Genomic DNA, 24,951 nt, shown 5'->3' on the forward strand with positions numbered 1-24,951 from the left:
GTGATCCTTCATTCAAAATATTTTTTATGACTATTGAACATCCATGGCCTTGAAAAGTGCTTTTAAAAAGTTAGTAGTTTACTTCTTCAAGAATGGCAACTGTGGTGGATTCATGTCTATTAGAATCCATTCCAACGGCAGCAAGTCTCACTGGGGAAACACTATTAAAACATCATAAAATGCTCATAAAGCCTCTCATAAGACTCCTGCAGCATTATACGCTTCTTTCGCTGTCCATCTGTACACTCAGTATGTTGCAAAGACTCCTAGTTTTGCCAAAATATGGCTAAATACTGGTGGGGCTAGAGAAGGCCAGTAAAGTGACACTAAAGCAGTTTATTTATGCGTAATTTGGCAAAACAGTGATTCGAACATACTGAGCACACAGATGGACAATGGAAAAGTGACTACTGCAACAGAACAGACTTAACAAGTTTCTATGGACTTTTTTCTATCCTAGGTTTGTCAACATCTAATCGACTGAATTCATGCTAACCACAGCCACAGTGTTTCATACTACATGCAGTAACTTTCAAAACCCATGATTATTCTACTATGATTGGTGCAAAAATGCTTGGTTGGTCAATTTCCTGCAAAAGTCATCAAAATGTGTACTTTGTACATGGTCTACTATTTTTTGTCAGTTTTTGATATTAGAATATAAACTGTTAGCTTGAACGTTTGCTGTTAACTGTGTGTAGGATATTAAATTGACAAGAAGTGGAGGGAAGAGCAGAAACAAGTTTGTCAGCCAATAGGTGGCTCATCCCTGCTGTCTACATGTGTTGAGTGAGGCTGTAACAACAGTGGGGAGGTGAGGTCCCAGCTTTTATTTTGAAGGATCAGTGTTTGAACCCATACCTCAGGCTGTGTAAAAACAAACCCTCGGGAGGCAGGGGTCGTGTGAGCTGGTGTAGGCCTAATGGCTTTCCCATCTGCTGTGTCTGGGCAGAGTTGGGCCACTGAGGGGCCCTGAGCTCCTGCATGTCATCTAATACACAACATGGAGGGAGAGCAGCCAGGTAATTTTAGTTTATTCTGAGGACATTATTAGAAACAAAGTGTGAACGTGTGCATGTGTGATTGACTCCATAATCACATGAGGAAACAGTGTGTATGTCTCTATGCGTACCGCATGCACACTGCATGTTTGTGAGGATTGACACGTACATTTGCATGCAGATTCATGCATGTGTTGTAGAGTAAATACTGTAGCGTGAATGAAGTCACAGCCCATGGTAACACACAGAATAATCTACACACGCTCATTCTCATATTCTCAAGGCACAGCATCATCTCTCAGATGACTACAAATGATGTCAGTCTGAACAGGATATGTTCACAATCATTTTAAATAATTAAATAATTTCAGATCTTGCACAAAATATTCTGTGGAAAAGGTACACTGTAAACAGACAAAGCTACAAAAGACTGTATCAAAAAACTCAAATAAAATGAAAGACGGGGATTTTTTTCTGCAAAACGCAAAATTTTTTTACAAGTGAGTAGTGCCCACTCACTTAACACCCGTTGTGTGAGCTGTGCAGCTGCTAATGTATGCATGAGCTGTATGTAAGAGTTTGCATGGCAGAGGCCCATGAATGTGGTCTTGCAAGATTACTTCATGTTACTCTGGCTGGAGGGTTTCTCTCTCTCCTCTTGCTTCTCTCTGTCTCTCTCACTTTGAAGCGTGCTGTGCTGTAGGATGCTGTCTGAGCCAGCAGCAGTCTGAATGCTGATGAATGTCTGCACAGATAACCTGCGACTGATCTCACTGTCTGTCTCCCCCCTCAAATTTAACCCGTGTGTAGCCAGGCAAGTTAAAAAAACAAACAAACAAACAAACAAACAAAAAAACAGGAATATGTGCTTGTTTACAGCATTAGCAGAGTTATAGGGTTACACCTGGAAGCTGCGCAGAGCTACAGCAAGACTTGCACTATTTGCAAAGTTAGAGGTTAATGCCCTATTCAAGTGTATTCCAATGATAGTCTGTTGACAGAGAAAGAACAGACATTTAATGCTTTAGTAACAAGTCCATATCTATAACCCTCAGAAAACTGATCTAGACTTTTTATCTTCACCGTTCCTTTCTCCTCACACCACTTACTTCTTTTTCATCCCTCCAAACTACTTCTAGCAGCACATTAGCACTCCCTTTTTAGAAAAGGTTTAAAGCTTTCTGCCTGTCTACTTTCCCTTCTGTCACTTCCACTCCAACTTACTCTCCTAACGTTGGACTCAGAATAACACGCCGCTTAACTCCTTCTCCTCCTCCCCCGGCAACACTTGGATTTCACGTCGTCAAATTTTATGTTGCACCACTGGCTAATGAGCTTGTAATAACCTGGGCCAGGTCTGTGTCGCTTGTGATGGAGCTCGTTGTATGAGTGCTGGTCTGTCTGATCGGCCATAACTGCAGAGTACTGTGCCTGGCACGCACTCATTATGCCTGCTGCTAAAGTATCAACTCACATATTCAAGCAGGACTGTGCTGACAGTTCACGCCATGAACCCTGTTGACCTGTTATGTCCACTCTGCATAGCATATCACATACTGTAGAAACTATTGAAATGGTTTTCCAAAAAATGGCCAAAGCAACAGTACACTGAAGTTTAACAGGATGATTCCACATAAATAAAATGTAATATACTAATGTTTATTGCCATTTCATATAACACAGTAATGATCCAGCTTGTACCCAGGTTATGGAAAGCTTTTACATTTGCTACATATATAGCTGCTACATATATAGCTTAGCATATATAGCTTCCTCTTGTGTTAACATTTCTTTCCTTTTAAGAAAAACGTGACAGGGCATTGCCCAGTTTTGGCATTGTGGTGTAGTTCTTGACCTCAAACACACTACTGTTTTATTTTATTCTTTTAAAATATGTATTCCTACCAGTGGTTTGCCTTTGCCCACACTGAACGTTGAATTTACTAGGAAGTTATCAAACTGTACATCCATAGTTTACTTGTCATTTATAATCAGTATTTTCATATCAGACATCAAACGTACTTGGTACAAGAGCAAGAAAAGAATCCTCAAGTGGACATGAGGTGATCTGTTTTATATGAACAAAAGCAACTACAGCAACATATTGAAGAACTAGGCAGTTAGATAGCAATTTAATATCAAATTTAGTATAATATTAAAATGCAGTAAAACTTGAATATTGAAGTAATGTACTGAGAGAAACACAAAAAGCTATGTGATTAAGTTGCTTTTTTCCAATAATACAAAGTTTGTCATTCTATTTCAATCCTGGACATCTGCCCTCAGCCTGTGTACTTAGAAAAGAACACAGATAAATTGGGCTCTCATTCAACTGAGACCTGTGTCTATTAACTTTAACCCCCCACCCCCAAAACACACACACACACACTTGTCCCCCTATCACCTCACTGCTGTGTCACCCCATCCCATCCCTCTCCACAGTCTTCTGGGATTCTCTCATCTTCAAGCTTCAGTGACTTGTCCCCATGTTTTGCACTCCGCTTGATCGGCACACATTCATTAGAGGTAGTCACATGCTGATATCGCTCCGTTCTGACTGCTGCCCAAAACAGGAAATGTTTTTCTAATTATGTGTGTTACCTGTGCAGATTAGACTTGAATCTGCAAATGCAACACAATGCCTGTTCGCATCCTATCGATGCATGTGGAGCAACAGTGACAGTAGCAACACAAGGGTGTAGATCCCAGGGTGCACTGGGAGTGCTTGAGGAAATGTAAGCAGCTTAAGCAGTCCATGATGTTGTCATCTCTTCTCAGCTGAGCTCCCAAAATAACAGGTCCTCTGGGTACAGACTGGCAGAGCTGAGTGGGGGACAGTCAACAGACAGACCCAGAACAACCCGGCCCAGATTAGACCAGATCAGACTATAGCCCAGTTACTCAGTCCACTTAAGCTCAAACTGGTCAATTTAACCTTGCAAAGCAAAAGTTGTTCCAGACAACTGTGCATTTCTGTGGCATGACAATTCTCATTCTGTCTACCCAGAATCCTGCACTGCTCAGCCCATTTTTATAAAGGCTTGAGTGCAGCGGGCAATTTCCCGTGAAGCCCTGCCTTTTGCCATATCACAGGCTCATGTGTTAGGCAGTTGACTTTAATGAGCATGCTCTCTGCCTGAGCCTAGTGTGGCTGCTGAGGTGGTCGTAGTGCTAGTGGCAGGGGAGCTAGGATTAACGTGTCTCTCTCTCTGTCTCTCTCTCTCTCTCTCTCACACACACACACACACACAAACACACTAACAAGGCCCCATTAAGAGACTAAGTGTGTCGGAGAAGGAGGGCCTTACACTTCTACTGAGACAGCAGACAGAGAAAAGTGTTTAAGTCTCCTCCCTGCCCCCCTTTCTCCCATCTAGGTCATAATGTAGGCTATAGGCTAGCCTATGTATATTCGAAGTATGGTAACGCACAGCATGTGTGTGTCTGTAAATGGGGGATTGGCATGAAGTGGCCCACTCTTTCTCGCTCTGTGTCACCAGCATATATAATGTAGCACATGAAGAGTGCTTGCGTTTGATGACATTGTATAGCTGTGGATGTGTATGACTATGTATTGGTGTGTTATGTTTTAGCATCTTTGTTGCCTATGATGCAGAACTGTAGGAGTATGTGGATGAGCTCATTTTCACCTGTAAATTTTTCTCTGAATTATTCATCAACGAGAGCTTAAACTGGATAGAGCTGACAACAAGCTATTTCTGGAAAGTCACATTTGAATATTACAAAGAAAAAGATGCCTCTCTAAAATACACTGGCATGTTTTTTTTCTTTGTTCTTTGTTTAACAAATTTAAAACACATAGAGTGTAAGCAAGAGAACAAGAACGTTCAAGTTGTTATTAATGCAGCCATTTCTGCCTCTATCAGTGAATCCAGTTCTTGGTGTTCAGAGCTAACCTGCATATAACTCTCTAATCTCTGCAGTAGACAGTGAAAAATACATATTGAGTATGTAATCATAGATGCAGTTGAAGACTAGAGGCACGATCCTATCAATCTTCTTTCTATTTTCGTGTCTCTCATGGAGACTGACATATAGCAGTGGAGCAAATGGGCAAGACAAAGCATAATTCTGGCTGTATATCAAACCTGAGTAGCTGTCATGCACAAAGTCATTAATTGTGATTGCTGTCTTGCTGACAGACTTAAGGGGGATGGCTGTACATAATGTCATAACATTTTTTCTTTTCTTTTTAAATGAAAAATAGCCATAATAAATTTAAAAAGTATATATAATATTTTTAAATTATTTTTAAGAGGCCTCAGCGGCACCGTGGTGAACCCTATCACCCACTGTGGTAGAGGTTAAATTGAAAAGCAGAGTAGTTTCTAGCTTGGCCAGGCACCCTCTCAAACACAGTTGGCAGTGTTTTCAGATGGGAACCCACTGTGGAATCAAATGTGTGCCCATATGTATCAGAGGAGACACTTGGCAGTCTACACCTCACCCTGGTCTAACAGTGGGATTTAACAGTGGGACAAGGACACTGCAGTGCAGGAAGAATTAGTCATTCCAAATTGAAAAAAAGGGAAAAGCAAGGTAAATATAAACATTTTGATAAAAAATACTTTTGACCCCATGAAGCAGCGATTTTTACAGTATACTTCGTCTTTTCTTGTTGCTATATTGTGTATAGTATACATTAACACAATCCCAAGTCAGAAGCTTAATTGTAGAATCTTATCAGTGCACAGTCCCCTCTGGCCTGTTGTAAAACTCCATTCTCTTGGTGCCACCAGTTAAAGTCCACCATCAATTATAGTCGTCAAACCCAAGGTTGTGGTCACTTTTTGTAATGTAGAACCAGATTTATTTAAGGAATTGATTGGTCGCTAAGCTGTCATCATGCTCTCAGCCTTGGCGTGCCATGTTCACAGTTTTGCTCCACCAGAGTGTCATTACACCTGTTTATGGCACAGGTCAGGGGGCAGGGCACTGAGTTAGCTGGGAGGCATGCAGAGGATGAAGAGAATGATGATGGATGGAGTGATGTGGTGCTGATTGCTCCCAGACTATTTGCCCCATCCTTTGATTATGGTGCTTTCTTTTTGAGGGTGACCCCTGAGGTGCCGTGGTGTGACAGGTGGAGGGATAAAGAAATGGGTTCTACAACTTGACAGAAAAGGAATTAGGTCATTGGGGTTACATAGCTTCACTGTGCTATATATAGTCTTCTTTTACTGCCACAGTTCAGATAAAAGGCTCTTCAAATTTGATATTTTTAGATGAATATGATATTTATTTGGATGTGTCTTTCCAAAAGACTTTTCTAGAAGCCAGCAATCTGCATCTGTTTGTCTTCATCTCTCTATCCATGTCTTAACTTGTCTCTGTCTATATGCATCTGCTTTTTCCTACGTATAATGGTGCAATCCTGAAAGACACCTCCCATCACATCTTGCTGCTTTACCCACAACCCCCTGTGGATAGCTAAACTGCAGGCCAGCAACAGCAAAGGTCATGGAAAACCAACGCTGCTCGCTTTGTTGATTAGTTTTGCTAACCTGTGTTATTAAACCTTGCCACTGAGCTCACCCTGCTATGTGGTAGCTGTTATGTCATGGAATAATAATCCATTTTTACCTCAATTTTCCCTGATTTCACTTTAAGGTTTTTCTAAAGAAAGCCATAGTGATTGACATTGCAAACTAGACAGAATGTGAAGCACAGAAAAAAGCTCACCGTGTAGAATGGCTACTTGACCCTAATGGCTTTTTGACATACCCTGGTAATCAGAGTTACGCTGGAAAAGTTCAGTTAAGGGAATTGCACTGGACCAGAGGTGCTTTATGTACTGAACTACGGTCCCTCTGGGTTTTATGGCCTCAAGCCATAATGGAGTGTTTGTGGTTAGGTCATATGAAGGACAAAGGCTAATCCAGTGTGCATTAGATTTAAACCTGATAAAGTGTGGAGAAAGCAGCAGTTGTAGAGTCTGCGAGCACGATGTGTACAGTTGTAAGCTCCTCCATACTGTTGCCGGTGGTGGCACATTCACGTGCTGGCTAAGGTCTACTGCTCTGACATTAATAAGGGCTGTGATGTAAAGCCTCTGCAAAAAACAGCAGAAAAACAACATCCCCCAACCAAAACAATTTAATGGATCCATGACCCCAGACTGCCTACAGATACTGTGATATGAAAGTGGGACCTTTTCTGTCTATTAGAAACTCTATCATAGAATCAAAAATGTCATTTGGAACAGTGGTGGGCTCTGATCAAAACATCAGGTTACAGGGTGCTCCACTGATTTCACATTTGAAAACCTAGAGGCATCAAATATTGGATATTTTGGTTTTAAAACATATTTATATGATTAATTGATTATCAAAAATTGTTGTAGCACTAATGGAAAGATAATACCAAATCACTGGAGTAGCCCTTTAAGCATTATTTCAAATTATTTTGTTTCATTGTCACTTTTTTCAATTTTCACAAAATGTATTTGTAGTTTAATCTTCTCCTCATATAGAAAACCATTTGGTTGCATGTCATTGGCTTTGTATACTGAGGTTAAAATGCATCTTGATAGCTACAGTCATTTTGAAGCCTTTACAAAAGAAAAAAAAAAAAGGCCTAGCCTCCGAGAGTGATTGACCTAGAAGTGATTTGACTTTGACTGATCTGCATAATGTTCATGAGTCATGGACGAGGCCAGATTCAAGACTAGAAATACTGCTATTGATTATCATGTGTGACGTGAGCCGTGCTGCATGATTTCAAATACTGCACTCCTAATATGTTTGCCTGCTGTAATATTATGAAGCACTAAGGATATTGGGTTTATTCTTAGTATCTCTTCATCTCCGCTGAATAGGACATCTGGCCCTGTAGCAATACAACCATAATAACATGACGAAATGGATGCTGTATCAAGAATCTCTCTCTTTCTCAGTGCTTTTTTCACTAGTCTAGTGCAGCAGTGTGGCATTTGTTGCCAGTGTGCTGCTTGGCTTTGTGTTAAAACAAAAGGGCGGCACTACAAACTGACCTACGAAATCTCATTTGGCTTCACAGATACATTTTATCAGTGCCATCAGTTTATATTAAAGTGCATTGCTTTTAGACTAGGGCAGTAATTCTCACAGTATATTAACAGGCAAGGATGCAACAGGACTTTTTCAGTACTTTTATGTTTAGCTTATGAACTGTAGGCCAATGCTTGCTTAGGAACATTTGAGGAATACTCATACTAATGAAAATTCTCAATCTATTTCACCTAATATACAGCACAAACACACTTTGCAGTGATTTAGTGAAAGACAGCTTTGCTTGCTGCAAATAGCCATTTGCTGCACATATATAGCCATCAAATATTTAACATACCATAGTGAAGTTGACATGGACTTCTACAGCAGAGGAGCAGGAGACAAACACATCTTTTATTTCAGGAGTGTTTGCTGAAGTGACATGTACGATTTGCTTTGCTCAGAACAACAGTGCAAAAGTTAGCAGTATAGACAACAACATACACGCTTTTGTAATGCTGACAGGATGTGAATCCTCACATGCATACTAATTCACCCACTGCTTGTTTTGAATGATGAGTGGCTGCGTTTTGACGAGGACTGACTCTGACGTTAAATGGAAGGTGAGGCCCACTCACAATCCACTCTACAATGTAGGCATCAGAGCAGATAAATACGATGCAGCAATTAATGCTTAATTGTTACAACTGTTCCTCATTAAACAAATATTGACCACACTAATAGCCCACATCCCATGGGAAAAACTGCCTCATTTGATAGATTTCTTTAACATTGCAGTATTTCTACTCCAGCCATTCTAGCTCGTTTTTCCCTTTCAAGCCCTGGATGTTGTCATGGTAATTATCTGCAACATTGTGAAGCACTTTAGTGTTTTGCGGCCTTGGCTTCTGCTCATCAGAGGTGGCTGTTCAAATACACACACAAAACATCCAAACAGCTGTGGGACCATTAATGAGGGAAGAGCACAATAATCTCTCTGTGCAGGTGGAGGAAGATGCAAGCACTAGTGAGGTATTCGATTCAGTCCGGCAACCCATTCATTCCATCAGCAATCAATGAGCGAATAAATGAATGAAATCAATGAAGTCACATAAAAAATGAAGCTGGAGTTAAACCCGAGACAGAGCATTTCGGTTTGGCTGTCCAGCTGCTCCCCTGCAGGCCTCGTGGTGGAGACTGTTCTGGAATAGTGTGGCAGGGTAACAAGTGGTTTTCAGTTACAGAACCATTTTCACACGGGGATCACCAACAACTGGTGCTTTCCTTCACCTCACACTTTCCCCTTCCCTGTAAGCTGCCATTCACTCATTGGACATGATATCGATAAATATTTCAGCTTTGGGCACATGTCCTATTGTGGAGGATTAAATGTGAATTGTGTTAAGGATTGTTGCTGGGAAACCCTGAAACTCCACTGATGTAGTTTTATTCTACTGTGCCTAATTATATCGCCAACTTTTCTTCAGTGATTTGGGATAGGGTTTAAGCAAATCTTGATAGTTTTGGAGCTAACCCAAGTCTGTTGAAACTGAAAATTGTCATGTTTTACATAGAACAAACAAATGTGTCATTGTTTTTTTTTAGACTGAATTTGTGCATTTGGCAATCAGATTAACAACTTAGCTTAATTTTTTGCTGATGCTGCCAAAGACTGAATACACAGCATACATAAATTGGATTTATAATTCTGAGTTAGAGTCAGTCTCTGAACTTTGTAGACAGTTAAAAGAATCTGTAACATGGCACATCAGACTGAAAGAAAATGCTATTTTCAGACACTGTTTGACTTGCTTACTAAAAACGTCTGGATGCCAGTAATCCCTGGAGAAATGTTGTCAATAAAACTACCAGCACCCTGGTTAGTCACCTGTTGGTAGTACAAGTGCTTGTAAATATCGGGAAGGGTGTAGATTTTCATTTACCACTTGTGTGTGTGTGTGTGTGTGTTGTTGGGTGTCAGCGTATGGCGAGCGTGGGTGGTTTGATAACGCTGAGTAAAGCAGCTGTCTTAAGCAGTTCCTGTGTAATTGTAATCCCTCTGATCAGGCTCTCTGTAAACACCAGATAGTAAACCTAGCCGGAGCTCGACTCAGCGTTGGACGCATGCACACACACATGTGCATGGTTTCTCTCTTTTTTTCTCCCTTCCTCTATTTTTCACAGGCATTTTCTTGCAGGCCAGTACACCTGGACTTACAGATGCTTGCACACACACACACACACACACACACACACACACACACACACAGAAGCCTCCTCATAGTCTGTGGAGCTCTCATATGTGTCCTAAAAATCACAGGGTATAATGCTTGAAAAAAAAAAAAAAATATGAGTGGCCACTTACAGCACTTATGTTTTTGATTGGTCACCATCTGCAGGGCTTAACATGATGACCCCCTTGTTCATCCCAAATTTGCACAGATGGTGCCCCTTGCCCTATTTATGCTTATGACCAAGTGCAATTCTTGTAAAACCCTCACTCGGGATCAAAGTCAGAGGGAGGGAGAACTCTACTCCGTGTATCATTTTTAAATCCGTCAAGTGCAGTGCCTGCGTAAGACGGATGGAATGAACTCTTTTCGCTGCATCGCTCTCGGATGTCACTTTTTATCACGGGTGGTGCCAGAAGCTTCTGCTGAGATGCCCTCCCTCCCTTTCACTTCTTCCTCCCTCACTCCCTCTCTCTCTCTCGATGCGAAGCGCTGAGTGGCGAGAGGAAATGTTCGCTAAACTTGCTTTGCCTCTGTAAGGCATTTATAAAAGATACACAGTTACATGTCTGGATGGCCTGACTGCATAATTCATGTCTTGGTGTTGAGCTAAATCCTACGCCACCCCCCTCCCTCTGCTGTGCTCCTCAACTGTGTAATGGGTTCTGTGTAGTCATAAAACGCTGGTAGCATCAACTAATGCCCAGCCTACACCCTCCACGTGCACACACACGCTAAAGGAAACACAGGCGCATGCACTCGAACAACATAGTACAGAGTCAGAACCAGAACTGCACTCAACTCAGAATTGCAGCTCTTTGTAGCCATTCTTTATCTATCGCACTGTCCTTTGGTCCAAACATTTGTTAGCTTAAGATTTTAAGCTGAACTTCCTACTTAGAACACACTGTATTTGATAAGTTAGAGGGATGTGGTCTATTATGCTTTGAGCATACTTTTGCCCTTTTCCCTAAATATATGTAGTTACAGTCTTTCCTGCTCAGGCGCAGCTTGTGGCACAATTTGTATGAAAGTGTTGAAACATCAAAAACATATGTAGAAGGCTACAGAAGTCATCAGGCATGATTTTCTCTGTACTCTTTAAGAGGATTGTTTAATTTATTTGCCTGTTATTCCTCATTAATTCTAGGGGCACATATAATCAATTAACATCTAGAGCTATTAGGGGAAACCAGACATATGTAAAGAAGTGAGATTTGTGACCTAAAATCGGTGGTGTGGTAGTGGTGGTGGTGTCTGCCCGTGTTTGGACAGCCTTTGCTGTAGTGAATTAGTGTAAAGTCTGAGACAGTGCCACTTGGGATAAGACCTGTGGAATCTACATGTCTCAGGGGGAGCTTCACGGGGAAAAGGTGGGTTAAATGCGTACAAGAATTACTCAGAGAATATTACACACAAACTGTATACAGACAAAAATATGTGTACACACTCGTGTGCATGCAAACATATTCATGGTCATGCATACAAACCAAAAATACCCAGCAAGAAACTCACAGTTTATCCTTTGACATTAAGTGCTTAATTTAGCAATTACCTTGGGTAATCAGTGTATCTATTGATGTGTAGAAACAAGTAACATTATCAAATGAAATATTGTTGTGCTGTTTCAAAAACCAAATCACTGAGTGTATGATAGAATTATCTCTCTGCATGCAACTGTCAAACAAGATCTGGTGTTATCATATGCTATTATTAACCTCTGGTAGTGCAAGTAACTGCAGTGTTACTACAGCATTAGTAATTGTGAGCATACAGTAAAACAATATGAAACAGAAGTCCAATCAATTAAAATATCATGGTTGTTTTTGTTTACTACATGATTTCAAGCTACATCACAGGTCATGACGATGTAAAACTGGATTGTGGCTTTGTATACACTGTATGTGTGTATCTACATGTACTGAGAAACACACTCACTCATGCACAGTCTCCAGATGCCCTGAGGCTCCTTGGGCAGATGGACTCCCCGGACAAACCTGCCTTCACACATTGCGACATGCACTGTGATATTTGTTATACAATCATATGAGACACACTGCGCGCACACATGCAACTGTGTGAGTCTGTTCTAAGAAACATGAAACGCAAGATGACCTGAGATCGTGACCTCATCGTAAACAGCAGGGCGGATATCGTGGTCATTGCTGTCGTGCTGTGACGTGGGTGTTACGTGCTGTGGCCCCAGTATGATTTCCTCAAAGTGACAGTTCTCACAGAACAAGTTGTTGTTTTCATGGTACAGGCAGACTGTTCTCAGAGGTTGTGCAGTATTTGAACAGGATGACAAAATGAGACAGGCACCTTTCTATGGACATCTACTGTTGGGCACTAAAAGATTCATGCATACAAAACTCATGACTAAAAAAGTCATGAGAGTTTGACAAAAACTGAGCAAAACATTTAGTCAGAGACAAAAATCTGACTGTTTAACTGACATTTCAATACAGAACAGATGAACTGTTGAACATAATTGATCTTGATCTGTGTTTAACACTATAGTTCTACTTAGAGAGTCAAAACCACACGCACACACACACACACACGTATGCACAGAACATGGAGAGGCATCTGTGGTGATCCTGCTACAGTAGCAAACCAACAGATAAGAGTGAGATTTTCCTGACTTGGCCTGTACTCAGTATCTCTGTCTCTCCTGATACATTCCCATCAGGGGTGGTACTAAGCACTAGATCTCCCGCTGGGGCCACTGTATAGCATGAGGACAACTATTCTGGCATAACTGTTAAAGATGACTGCCACCGGCTCCACCCTTCATTGTCCCTGTTAAATAAGCCTGTTTTTTTCTGGTTGACCATTCGAGTATGTGGGCGTGTGTGTCCGGGAAAGTGTGTGGAGCACATGATAAGTTAACAGCTGGGATGACTTGGCTGATGAGGTAGGAAATGTTCAGGCTGGGGGAACAGCTGCGAGTGAACTGTATCTGCCCAGTGTCAGACCACAATACTTGGAAAATATTTTATTGAAAATGACAATGAAGCTGCATCCATTGTAGTTTGTTTTTTTTTATATGAGACAGGAAGAGAATTCTCTGTACATTTAACCTGTGTTTGATTTATAACTTGTGACTGCTGCAGAAATCTATAATATGCAAAAGAATCTATTTAGACTGTACACCTTTCTGGGTCAGGTGCATTGGGTTGGGTTGTTTTCAAGCCTTTGCTTCAAATCAGCCAATTTTCCAAATATAATTTTGTAAAATGTGTGAAGGATTAGCATCTCCATTTCTAAGAGAGTTTTCCAAAAGATGGGTGTGAATAGTGAAATTTAAATAGAATTTGTGAAAACCACTGAATTACAATGTTACTACACAGTTTGATTGGTGAGCTCTCATGTCACTTAAGTTCAGAGGGACCACTGTTGTCTCAGAGCTGAGATGGGAAAACAGATCTTGGTCGTCTCCTTTTTCCTTCTTTATTTTCTTACGCTCTTTTGCTGTGGTACCCACCATCAGCATAACAAATGCCTGGATGTTTTCCCAACTTGACACAAGCAAAAACAAGTAAGGGATGTGTGTGTGTGGATTTTGTCCCTCTTAAAATGCATCATCAGGAAACTGAGCCATCACACACTAATCCCATATATTTGATGATTCAGATAGCGTTGGCGTTAGCTGTTCCTAAATCTCCTCTCTCTGAATGCCTGGATTTGAATCCTTTATGTAATCCTGCATCAAGGCCAAGCTAGTTGGGACTCTTGGGTCAACTGGAATTGACAGTGTGTTCATCACTTGTTAATGTGGCAGAAGGGTTGGATGAACACCACATGTAAACAAGTGGAAAACAATTATGTTTTATTATTATTTTAAGTCTGAAGTTTTCCCCAGCTCACCAAGCTCCATAAAGTCACCGTCTATTAAATGCTGTGGAGTTTATCAAGTGTTTTATTGGTGTTTATTAGATAAATTACAATCTTCCAGTCAATAAGCCATGAAATGATAAAAATTTTGGAGAACATCTTAACACAAGCAAAACCAATTCAGGTAAACACAAAGACTCACAATTAACGTTATAGTAAGCCAACTAATGAGTACACTAAGGTTTCCATAAAGCTTAAAGACAACAGCAAAATGGCTACATTAATGTTTTTGAAAATACAAAACTATATATATACAAATTTCATCAGGTTGTTAATGAATAATGCATCCCTTGTATTATTATTCTGACCACAAACATATTTTTAAAAGCATGTATCTTAATGTCATGGGTACCTAAAGAAATCCAAAGTGAAAGAATCGGATCAAACGTGTTAAACATGTTGCACAAGTGTGATACAGGTAGCAACACATCTGTTTTTTTTTGTCCACTTCAACTTTAAATCTGTTTCTCATTTCTATCTATCCTGCTGCTTCTCTGTAAGATATTGATCTGCCTTTAATGACAGATTTTAAGACTCCACAGTGTTGATGCCTCAAACATTCAGTAAAATCTCTGCAATGCTGAGACTCGCACTAATGGCGTTTTAAGGTCACCCTCCTTTTATCTGCTCCACCTATTACTCCTGTTCTTTAAAACTGTACACATGCCTTCACTCCTCCTCCTTCCTTCTCCACCCCCTCTCCCTCTGCTAACTTTCCTCCTCTAATGAACAGGAGAGGCTGTAAATGTGCATTAATAAACTGCGAGAGTGTGTGGTTTTGATGCCCATCTGGGATCCGATCTGGTTGGCAGAGGGCAGAGGAAGACGCTGCCCTCCATATCTGCTCTGCCAAAGACTGTGTTCTTGGCGGAGAAGCTTGAATCAAGGACTTTTTTCAGTAAAGTAATTAAGGAGAGGCTTGTCACAACTTGTGAAGGCTTAGCGGTGATATGATCACACGGTGCTCGCAACCAATTACGCAACTACTCAAAACTTTTCATTGAATTTAGTGATTTAATGTTTGGAATGGCTCTTTTGTCTCATTGTTCTTTCAATTTGAGCCCAACAGTGTTTTGTCACATCAGACTGAAAAATGTAAGTGGAAGATGACGAGAGAGAATGGTGGAGGTAAATGTTTTTTAAAAAGTAAAGATCATTCAAGTTTTCGGTGTCTGGCAGAGCTGAGGCGTTACAGAGCGCAGAGCCAGAACCTGTCGACCCCACATTAACTTGTGGCAGAGGACGTGAGCGGAATGGGCTTGCGCACTTAGTCAGCCGTGCACTGAGACATCAGTAAGTGCACTGAGAGTTGAGACAGAACAGAAGGTTGGGGACGGTCACTGCTGCCCCTGCTTAATAGCCTGCAGAAAGCAAGTATACTGTTCCCATTATATAATGCTATTTATTCCAAGGAGAACATTTAGTAGCATTCATTGTGCATTCAAATAATGGATTTGACAGTATTTGATGTCTAGTCCACAGCTTTAAGGTGTCAACACAGTGGTCTCTGTGTTTTGATTGAAGATTTAAATCTAACGTGTGGCAGACAGTTACACTAGGCTGATCCTGCAGTTCGGACTCTCTTGCTCTGAGCTGCAGATCTCACACTGAGATCGTCTCCTGTTATGCAACTCACTAGACGACAGCGTTCTGTTGGCAAAGAGCATTTTATGTTTTTTTTTTGTGTGTGTGTGTGTTGAGCATTTATGGCCAGTCCTACCCCTGGGCCAGTGAAGGACACATTTATGACTTTTGCAAACTTTAAAGTGGTTTGTACATTACTGCAGTGCAGTTTTTATGGAAATTAAAAAGGTAAATTATTTCTCTTTGTAGACTAAGGTCACATACTGTGAACCTATTCATCTGTATGCCATGTGGTCAAGTATGCTTTCATTAAGACAGGAGCCAGCTGATTCAGTGCATCTGTCTAGTCTAAGACTGTATCTCAAAGTGATTCATATGATTCACTCTCTATACCTTGGCTGAGAATTTAATTAAAGTTTATATAGCTGCATGTAGCATATGCTTTTTTCAGCATAAAGCAACAAATGTGTTGCTCGGAGCCAAGTGCACAGTCACTCAACTGCTACCGACTGAAATTTCACCTTTAAGAAAACAGTATGTGTCATCTGAAAGCAACCATTTGGCGTTCTTTCTTGTGGGCTTGTGGTAACTTCATTATTATTATTATTATTTTACAGATAATATTTAGAAGTCAAAGTAAATACCAGATTTTTTGATTTCATATTCTGAATTGTTGAAGTTTTGATGAACAATGTATAAGGTTGGCAACACCATTAACAGCTATTTCCAGAAAATTAAACATTAATTTAACTGTTCATAGGCTGCTAATTACAAAATTTGTATTTTAAGAGCCTACAAAAGATTAACATTACATTAAATAATAATTACATTACATAATCTGTTTTATTTACAATGACCAGAATTGATTATGATGATTTTATGCTCATTTTTATATCCACTCTCGCTGTGTTAGTGTCCTGGTAAATCTTTTGATAGTAGTTGTTAAAATAAAAACATAATGTGTAATATTCAACATAATGTATTAGGTAATACATAAGCATACTGTGTCTACTGTATATTTTTGCACACATGTGTGGGTGGGTTACTTATAAAGCACTGTGGAACACGCCAGTGAACTGAGCACCAGTGCATTTAGTTCACTAGTTCATGATAATTTTGTGGAGGAGGTAGTTGACATTGTGCTAATCGTCTTATGCATAAAAGAAGACAGAGGGTTTCCTGTTAAAACCCTAGACTGGAGATGAACTGCACATAAAACACACTATCAGCAGGAGTCAAATCACAGCGGGACGGACAGGCCACACGTCGTTCCATCCTTGTAGCCTTATTGTGCGACATATTATGTTTGAAGAGTGAACAGAACACATAAGAATCATGTGTGACTTTGAAGCAGATTTGACATATATCATAAGCTACTTGGTGTCACTTACTGCTCAGGCTTTGTTGATCCTATTACACTTGAACCTCCTCCCACAGTGTTTCAGTCTTTCAGATCTCAAAGGCCTAATGATCGGCAGGCACTGGTATATGCTTTACAATCCTATTTGCTCTTGTCAGCTGTTAATTGCCGTGAAAGGGATCCTTAGCATTAATCCGCCTTAGCACGAGTGTGTGTTTGATCCCTGTCTGTAGACACGATATCCATGAAACCACTGAATATATGATAGGGATTGGAGGTTGCGTGCATGACAATATTTTATTGGGTCATTTGTGTGTCTGTGTGTATTCATGCTGACATGCCCTTTTGCTTGTGTTGCTGTTCTTTATCAGCAGGACATACAGAACAATACAGAACGCAGTAGTCTAACAGAGGTTCTGTAAACTTTTAAAGGAGAGCAAGACAATATTTAATTCTCTGACAGTAGCCATCCATGGACACTCTGCTTTGACAAAAACAAACTTCACCCTGAGTTTGACCCTGTAATATGTCACAAAAAAATGTTTGTAATAAAATAGTGGAAATGGGCATGTGTGTGTGTGTGTGTGTGTGTGTGACAGAGAGAGAGCGAGTGAGCAAGTTTGGACCCAAATAGTCTCTTCATATTGATTTTTCTCAATTTGGCATATTTTCAAGTCAACTGATGCAGTCCAGGGATTTAAACCTCCATTATAAAACTCCTTGTTGTGAAAATAGTTTTCAGGGTGAAAAGGGGAAGCAAAGATTGTTTTTTTTATTTTATTTTATTTTATACATTTGTGTTCAATATTCAGTCTCTTAAATAGGACATAAAGAGCAAAAGGGGGTGTAATTTCTTATGCAGTTGCAGCATTTGAGTTAAACTGAGAGAACAATTGAGAAAAAACACAAAAGCAATGTATCCAAGGGGAGATAAGATTACAATTAAAATGACATATGTATTTCATATATATGTAATTAACAATACAAATGCCAGTTCCTTATATTTAATGATAATTCGCATCATTGTTCTGCGCAAGAAGACTTAGCCTTTTGAGGGTATTCACTGACCATTGTTTTAGATGTGGTACTGGATATTATAACACTATTTTGAGTGCTTAATGGACTATGTGTGCCCTCACAGTGTTTTTGACCCCCTCTCACAATTGCACAACTGAGAGTGACACTCTAGCCTTGTTGAAAACACAGAATAAACTGTGAAACCAATTTAGTTATTTTATCTGAAAATTGGAAATTTTATGGAGAGGGGCCTCCCTGTACATCTCTGGCTCATCAAGTGGGAATCGCATCAGTGTGTGCGTGGACTGCTAACCCTGAGGCTAAGGAAGCTGTCAGAATGAGGCAAAATGGGCTCTCTGCAAGGCCACTCTTTGGTGTTGGATCAATACTTTTTCATACTGTATGTGTCTATCATTGGGCCTTCAACAGCAGTTTTATCACATTCGTCTTTGCGGACGCGCCGTATTGGCAGGGTATTAGTCTTAACTCTCCCCCACCTGCTCATTCCTCTCTTCTGCACACACATGCTTCAAAACACCAGAACAACCAACCAACCTCTAATGATGGAGCTTATATTGCACTGTATGAGGGTCTGTCAGAGCAGAAGTGACTTTACTCCATACGGCTGTGTGCTCAGTGCCCATGATTTCCCCTCATCATAGAGCCTGCAGTCGCCTCAAAAGTCTCCAGATGTCAATATATCACATACCCTGAAAAACACATCAAATCTGACTATAGGTTTAGCTTTGGAGTGTGATTTAAGTACAATTTCTTAGCTATTGTGTCTTAGTTCAGTGATTGTGATTGTTGATTAAGGCTAATTGCATGAACAATGTTATAAAATAATGTGAACACTATAGCTTTCTCAGTTTTAATTGTAGTTGTTTCTTTAGTACAAACCTTTCATCATAGTTTAATTATCAGACATTTCTGTTTTTCAGGTTAATCGGCATCATTCTTCTTAGTACTAAATTGCCGGGATCTGTAATTACATAACATTTTAGTGATATTGACCAGGTGTTTACTCATTCTTGTTGTATACTCTAAATAAGTAAGATGGCCGACTGCCCTCTGAGGCAGATTCATAGCTTCCTTACATTCTGTGTATTGGTGTAAATGAACTGCTTTGATGCAGAGAGCATGACTGCAGCCATGACATTATTGTGCTGCATTTGAGTAATATTGAGTAAAATTGCAAGCATTAGTGTAAATTGTTCCTCTATATTCTTTTATGCATCATTCTTTCTTTATACTAATGGAATTAGACTCTCACATATATTTTTAATTATCACCAGTGGAGCATGCACAAACATATTGGAAAACATGCATGTTATTTTATAGTTTTGCCACACTTTAATGGCACACACATGGTCATATGGTGACATGTGGTCATTATTATAATAAAGCCTAATATAATAAAGCCTTGACAAAGATGTAGTAGATGATTTTTTCTTTGCAGTTCATATTTTTTTTAAATTGTCATCACCAATGTGTTGATTACAAAAGGCTATAATATTAGTCCCACGCTATCATATCACACTATAGGGCCTCTGTTTATAACAAAAAAGAGAGAACAAGAGCAAGAGAACAAAGAACAAATGAGAGAAAGAGGCAAAGGAGGAGAGAGAGTGACAAACAATGAGCTCAGAGGGATGAGAGAGCATGAATAAAAATGCAAGCTCATTCCGCGTTTCAAAGAAAACCTCAAGTTCAACTCGACTCACTTTTCTCTGCTGCCTGCAAGGTGACTTACTACCAAAATAAAACTATTCTTTCTCGAGATGGAGCCACGCTCAACCGAAGGCATCCCAGAAGACAATGTGCTAGATTCTGCTCCTTGTAAAACCACATCGAGGCCAGGCTATTTTCGAAACACAAACCTCCGGCTACAGACCTGTTTCTGTGCTTAATTCTGATTCTAATTTAGTGAGTACACTATTCGTCAAGTCATGATGAAAGTGTTCCACTTTCTTGATGGATGTAAGTTATGACTTGAGTAAATTGTGCAGATTGCACCTCATAAATGGAGGTGGAGTTCATTTCTCTGGACCTGACATGTGCTTCCGTTGATTACACACGTCCTTGAACCCCATTTGAACATGACATAGGTGGCATTTGTGAGCCAGGGTGTCACTGATGATGCCTTGTCACATTAAGCCCACTCTTCCGTCCTACGGGCACATCCACACATGAACATACATGCAGCACAGTCGTTGCAGATCACTTGCTTTATACCCCATATGGTAAATACTGCCCACACAGATCTTCTTCCATACTGTTGCCATAAAACCTGAACATGCCCTGTCATTCATGAGGGGCCTTAAATAGATGAGCAACTAACTGAAGCAAGATACATCTCACCCCCCTCCTTCTATTTGTACCCATTTCTCCTTACTATAAGATTTATTCCTGTCAGAGGGGCAAGGACATCTATTGCAGTCTGCTGAAGGTCCAGTGTGGCAACAGTGGTGCCTGTAGATCACTGACTATCTGAACCCGTGTGACAGCTCACTCTGAGTGGCTGGTCTGATAGAGAGTGAGGTCCCAGGCCCTGCTGTGTCATCCATCATGCATCCTTCAATCCCAATATGCGCTCTTCATCAAGGGCTGGGCCAAGGATGAAGGAGACAGGCTGTAAAAGATGGTGCCCAGCCCTCCCCCTGTTTGTCCTCTTTAGCCCCACCATCACTCATTTTTATTACTTCTGATGAGCCGGCAGTTAGCGGGCTCATTAATAAATGGTGACCGGAATCAGACGTTTGGTGAAGTCTATTGTCTCTGCCGTTCACATGTGCGCATTTTCCACCTCAGCTATGAGCTCAGTTAGGAATACTTTAAAAATGAGCAGACAGGATAGTGAGGATGTCAGAGAGTAAACATCTGCAGAAAGTGCATTAATGTTTATGCCAGTGAGCAGAGTGAAGAGCGACCCTTTGTCTCAAGTGTCTCAGTTCACCTTAAAGCCTGTCTTGTGCAGACAAACCCCTCGTTCTTTGAAACTGATCAGGCAAGAGGGAAATAGAATATCACTGATTTAAAGGTTTTTCTACAAATCAATGTTCCTTTCTATCTCTCTCTACGAGCACTTCAGTGGTATTTTTAAATGATCTGAGCTTGGCTGAATGTTTACTGGTTCAAGTACTGTAGCAGTACCTCTGTGCCTCGGGAGCAGAGAATGGGGTCGTATTCCTGGAAGGAAACTTAGCCCTCCTCTCTGTCATTCCAAAGCACCATTAAAGTTTCAGCAGTGCTGTGGTTTTCTTGGCGAGGGGCTGCGATGGATAGTGTCTGTGGGGTTTTCAGGACCTTCTGCCGATGTGGAGGTATTAGTGCAGCAGGTTATTCAGGAGCCTGAAGGAGGCACCAGAGATACTGATAAGACCCGTAGGAGAAAAGGCATGTGGTGATTAATTGCACTGGATGCGAAACTCTGATTATCTGCTGCCAGTTGGTGTGTGTGTGTGTGTGTGTGTGTGTGTGTGTGTGTGTGTGTTTTTTTATGGTGTAAAAGTACAAGGGGGGTTTGTGTCAGGCAATGGCTGGCCCACTGGATAGTGGATCTGCTTTTGTTGGCATATGAGAATTCATTTTTGGATCTGTCTTCAGGACTTGTGGCCCAGTTTATGAGCCCTGCTAAGATGGTGTTTCTGTGGAAGTTACATGCAGTGCAGCAAGTTAGGTCTCCTATTAAAGGCAGTTTTCAGTCGTCCTGATCATTCTCTCTCTCGTTCTCTATAGTGAGATACATTCTAACTGGTTAGTGAACATTTAAGCGTCAAGTGTCACCTCTGCAAACCACGGGGCAATGCTAACATCATACATCATAAACATATTTTTATACAACAAAAGAAAAAAAATATAACAGTTCAGGCCACTTGATGCAAAAGGAGAACAGTTCACTGAAATGAAACACACTCTGTGTTTATGTGTGTAAAAGGGTTTTACGAATGAGAGCAAACCTACAGCCAATTATCAGCAGTAAATGGTTTTGGCTCTTTATTCCTAGTTGGCACCAGTAAGGGTGAGTGTGTTGGGTCTATGAATACAAAGCAGATATTTTCTGTAGTTTGCTGCTAGTAACATTGCACCCACACAGGTCTGATTATTACTCAGTAGTGAATAGAGTGCTATAGTCAAATAGTTTTGGGATTCATTCATAAAACTACACTTACATATATAACTTAAACCCTCACGTTACATCTTCATTAGGCGTTGAGATGGCCATTAGTCATTTTTAATGTTTTCAATCACTCTGCTTTTGAATTCTAATTATTAGGTTTCACCACACAGCTTTTTCTTCACATATGTGGTGTGTATACAGTGTTTAGTATGTTCTAATTCTGCCTGTCCCTTTAAAGACTATTTCAGAAAATATTAATTAGACCCATGTGCCTCTAATACTGTACATGTGGGGTTTTTTTGTTGTTGTTTTTGTTTGTTTTTGAGGAAGACAAACGTGCATGTGTGCATCTTATTTTTGTGAAGAAAACACTCTCACTCACTGTGAAAATACGGCGTATGGTAGTCGGTGTGTGGGAGTCTGTCTACGTATTTAGCAGTTCAGTGTATTTTTACTGCGAGTAGAAACTGAGGCAGCACTGTAATCCATTCATGTCTCAGCTCTCAGAATAAAGCTGGCTGAGGTTTATACGCAGTACAAGATTTTGATATTTTCACAGCGTGAAACACATGGATATCAGGTCATCAAGAACGACTCTGTGTGTTGGGGAAAATGGGTCATTACGTGTGTTGCATGTGTGAATTTTTTTTAAAAGTTAATTGTGGGGCCTTTTTTCTGATGTGTTTCATTAAACTGAAAATAGAAAATAATTACGTTGGTCATACATGTCATGAGTGGAGTGGGGGATTAAGCATTGTAGTGGTTCGATAGTGGCTACAGATTAATAGCCCTCTCTATAGTCATTTTCATTATGTATTAAATGTGTCAGAGAGAGGCATGGCACTCAAATCCATTAGGAAAAGAAGATACAATTTATTTGGGTTGATTCGCTTGTAGCTAATCCATCAACACAGAGAAAATAGGTCAGTGATCGAAGCCAAGCAGGGACTGTGCCCAGAAGAGGACAGATGCAGTAGGTCCAACACATACAGACAGAAACACAGGGATTTTCACAGGATCCCGGTACAGAATTTCTATAGTCACATACTGTATGCAGAGAGATGATACTGAAGATCTCGTTCATGTCACTTACAGTAAGCATGACCTCATAAAAACGCAAATCTGGCCGCCGCAGTGTGACCTGGGGGCCTGTGCATGCCTTTGCATCTGCTTGCCTACTCATGACGGTAAATGGGGTTGGATACATGGTGAGCAGGGGAGGGGCCATAATCACCCACCACTTGAACTCTGTTTTCAGTGATGCCAACCTGGCATACACGGCAGCAGACTGCACGCTTGCCTTGCAATCCAACAACATTTTACTTCTCTACCGACTGCACAATCACCTCATTCAAGTACAGCAGCTCCTGGTTCAGTGCCTGCTAAAAGCCTGCCATAACACTGATTCTGAACATCGAACTGTTCTTGTTTCCTTTTATCTTTTCTTTGTGTTATTTTTTCACTTTTCCTTTTCAGCGACCGAGGATATATTTAACAGAGCCCGCACTGTTATTTATTTGGTCTTTAATTTGAGTTATTTTGTGAGCTTGGTGTTCTTGATCTAAGCCTGTCTATTTCTTTCTTATCCTCTTCTGTCCCCCTCTCCTCTCTCTTCCTTTCTCTCTGTCTCTCACTATGTGCTGTAGAACTGTTATTTAAAGCTATAGCTGTTGCTAATGTTTGATGTCTTTTTTATTTGCCTGTGTTTCTGCCACGTGTTATTTATTGTTGTTGTTATTTTTATTTTGTTTCTGTGTGGTGAGCTTTCTAACCCCAGTTCATTCTGTTATGGCACCACCGCAGTCCAGGATGACGCTGCCCCAGGTACCCAGGAGTACATTATGTTACGGCAGGACTCCATCCACTCTGCGGATATAAGGAGTAAAGGGTCCCCCTTTCGTGCTAAGTGTCACGAAATCTTCTGCTGCCCGCTGAAGCAAGCCGTCCACAAAGAGAGCGCAGAGCCCGAAGGTTTGTCCGCACCCCCTCCTTGTTTTGATTTGCTGATGCTCCTCGCCTCCCCCACCCCTGCCCACTCCCGTCTTGTTTTCCCCTCTCTCTCATATTCTGTGTGAACTGATAGTTCTCCGCCCCTCCAAACTAAGTTCTCTTTCATTCCTGTCCCATTTTTTAGAGAGCATCTGGTGTGCTTCTGCCCCTTTCTAGCATGTGTGTGTCTGTGCACGAACGTGAGTATGCGTACGCGCAAGTGTGAGTGTGTGCGTGTATGTTTGAGCATAGTATAAGACTGAATGCTTGGGGCATGTTTGCTTGCAGAGAACCTGTGGGAGGGCACCTTTCCCTAGGCCTCTCTGCTCCTGTCCAGTGTTGTGTGGGTGCGTGTGGGTGCGTCTGTCTTGCACACCCCTTATGTTGAACGGAGGAGCATAGCATCTGTAGCTCCTGCCCACCCCTCCCTATCCCAAACCATTAACTCGGTCATTGCCACCCTGAGGCGCATGCACAGACCAAAACAAAGTGCAAAAAGAAAAGGGGTTATAGATGGAGGCAGCTGGTGCCCTAATGAGTTCAATGACTAGGCAATTTCAGTATGTGCTTCCACTTCAGCTGGCCTCAGAACAAAAAAGGTGAAACTCTTTTATCTTCCTGTCCTGAAAACTATGTGAGATTGAAAGGTTTTATATTCATGACTAAATAGTGATCTACTCAGCTACAGACAGCAAGTCAGCAAGTCTCTCCCCCCTTCTTGTTCCCTGTGTTTCCTATGCTTCTGCCTGTAGCTCTCTGGTCT

General features: G+C 40.9%; 1 protein-coding gene across 3 annotated transcripts in view; it reads left to right on the plus strand.

Moving 5' to 3' along the window:
• fgf13a (fibroblast growth factor 13a) overlaps nucleotides 1-24,951 on the plus strand; it is an 89,258-nt gene that overhangs the window by 18,067 nt on the left and 46,240 nt on the right. For 2 of the 3 annotated variants that reach the window (XM_051072462.1, XM_018660406.2), the window contains exon 3: nucleotides 24,003-24,170. The exons of the other annotated variant lie outside the window; for it this stretch is intronic. In XM_051072462.1, coding sequence (XP_050928419.1) covers nucleotides 24,003-24,170 — 168 coding nt within the window. The remainder of the gene's footprint in view (nucleotides 1-24,002; nucleotides 24,171-24,951) is intronic. 3 annotated transcript variants of the gene reach the window in all.

This window comes from Lates calcarifer, linkage group LG8 (genome assembly GCF_001640805.2).
Source record: "Lates calcarifer isolate ASB-BC8 linkage group LG8, TLL_Latcal_v3, whole genome shotgun sequence".
NCBI classification, from domain to species: domain Eukaryota; kingdom Metazoa; phylum Chordata; class Actinopteri; family Centropomidae; genus Lates; species Lates calcarifer.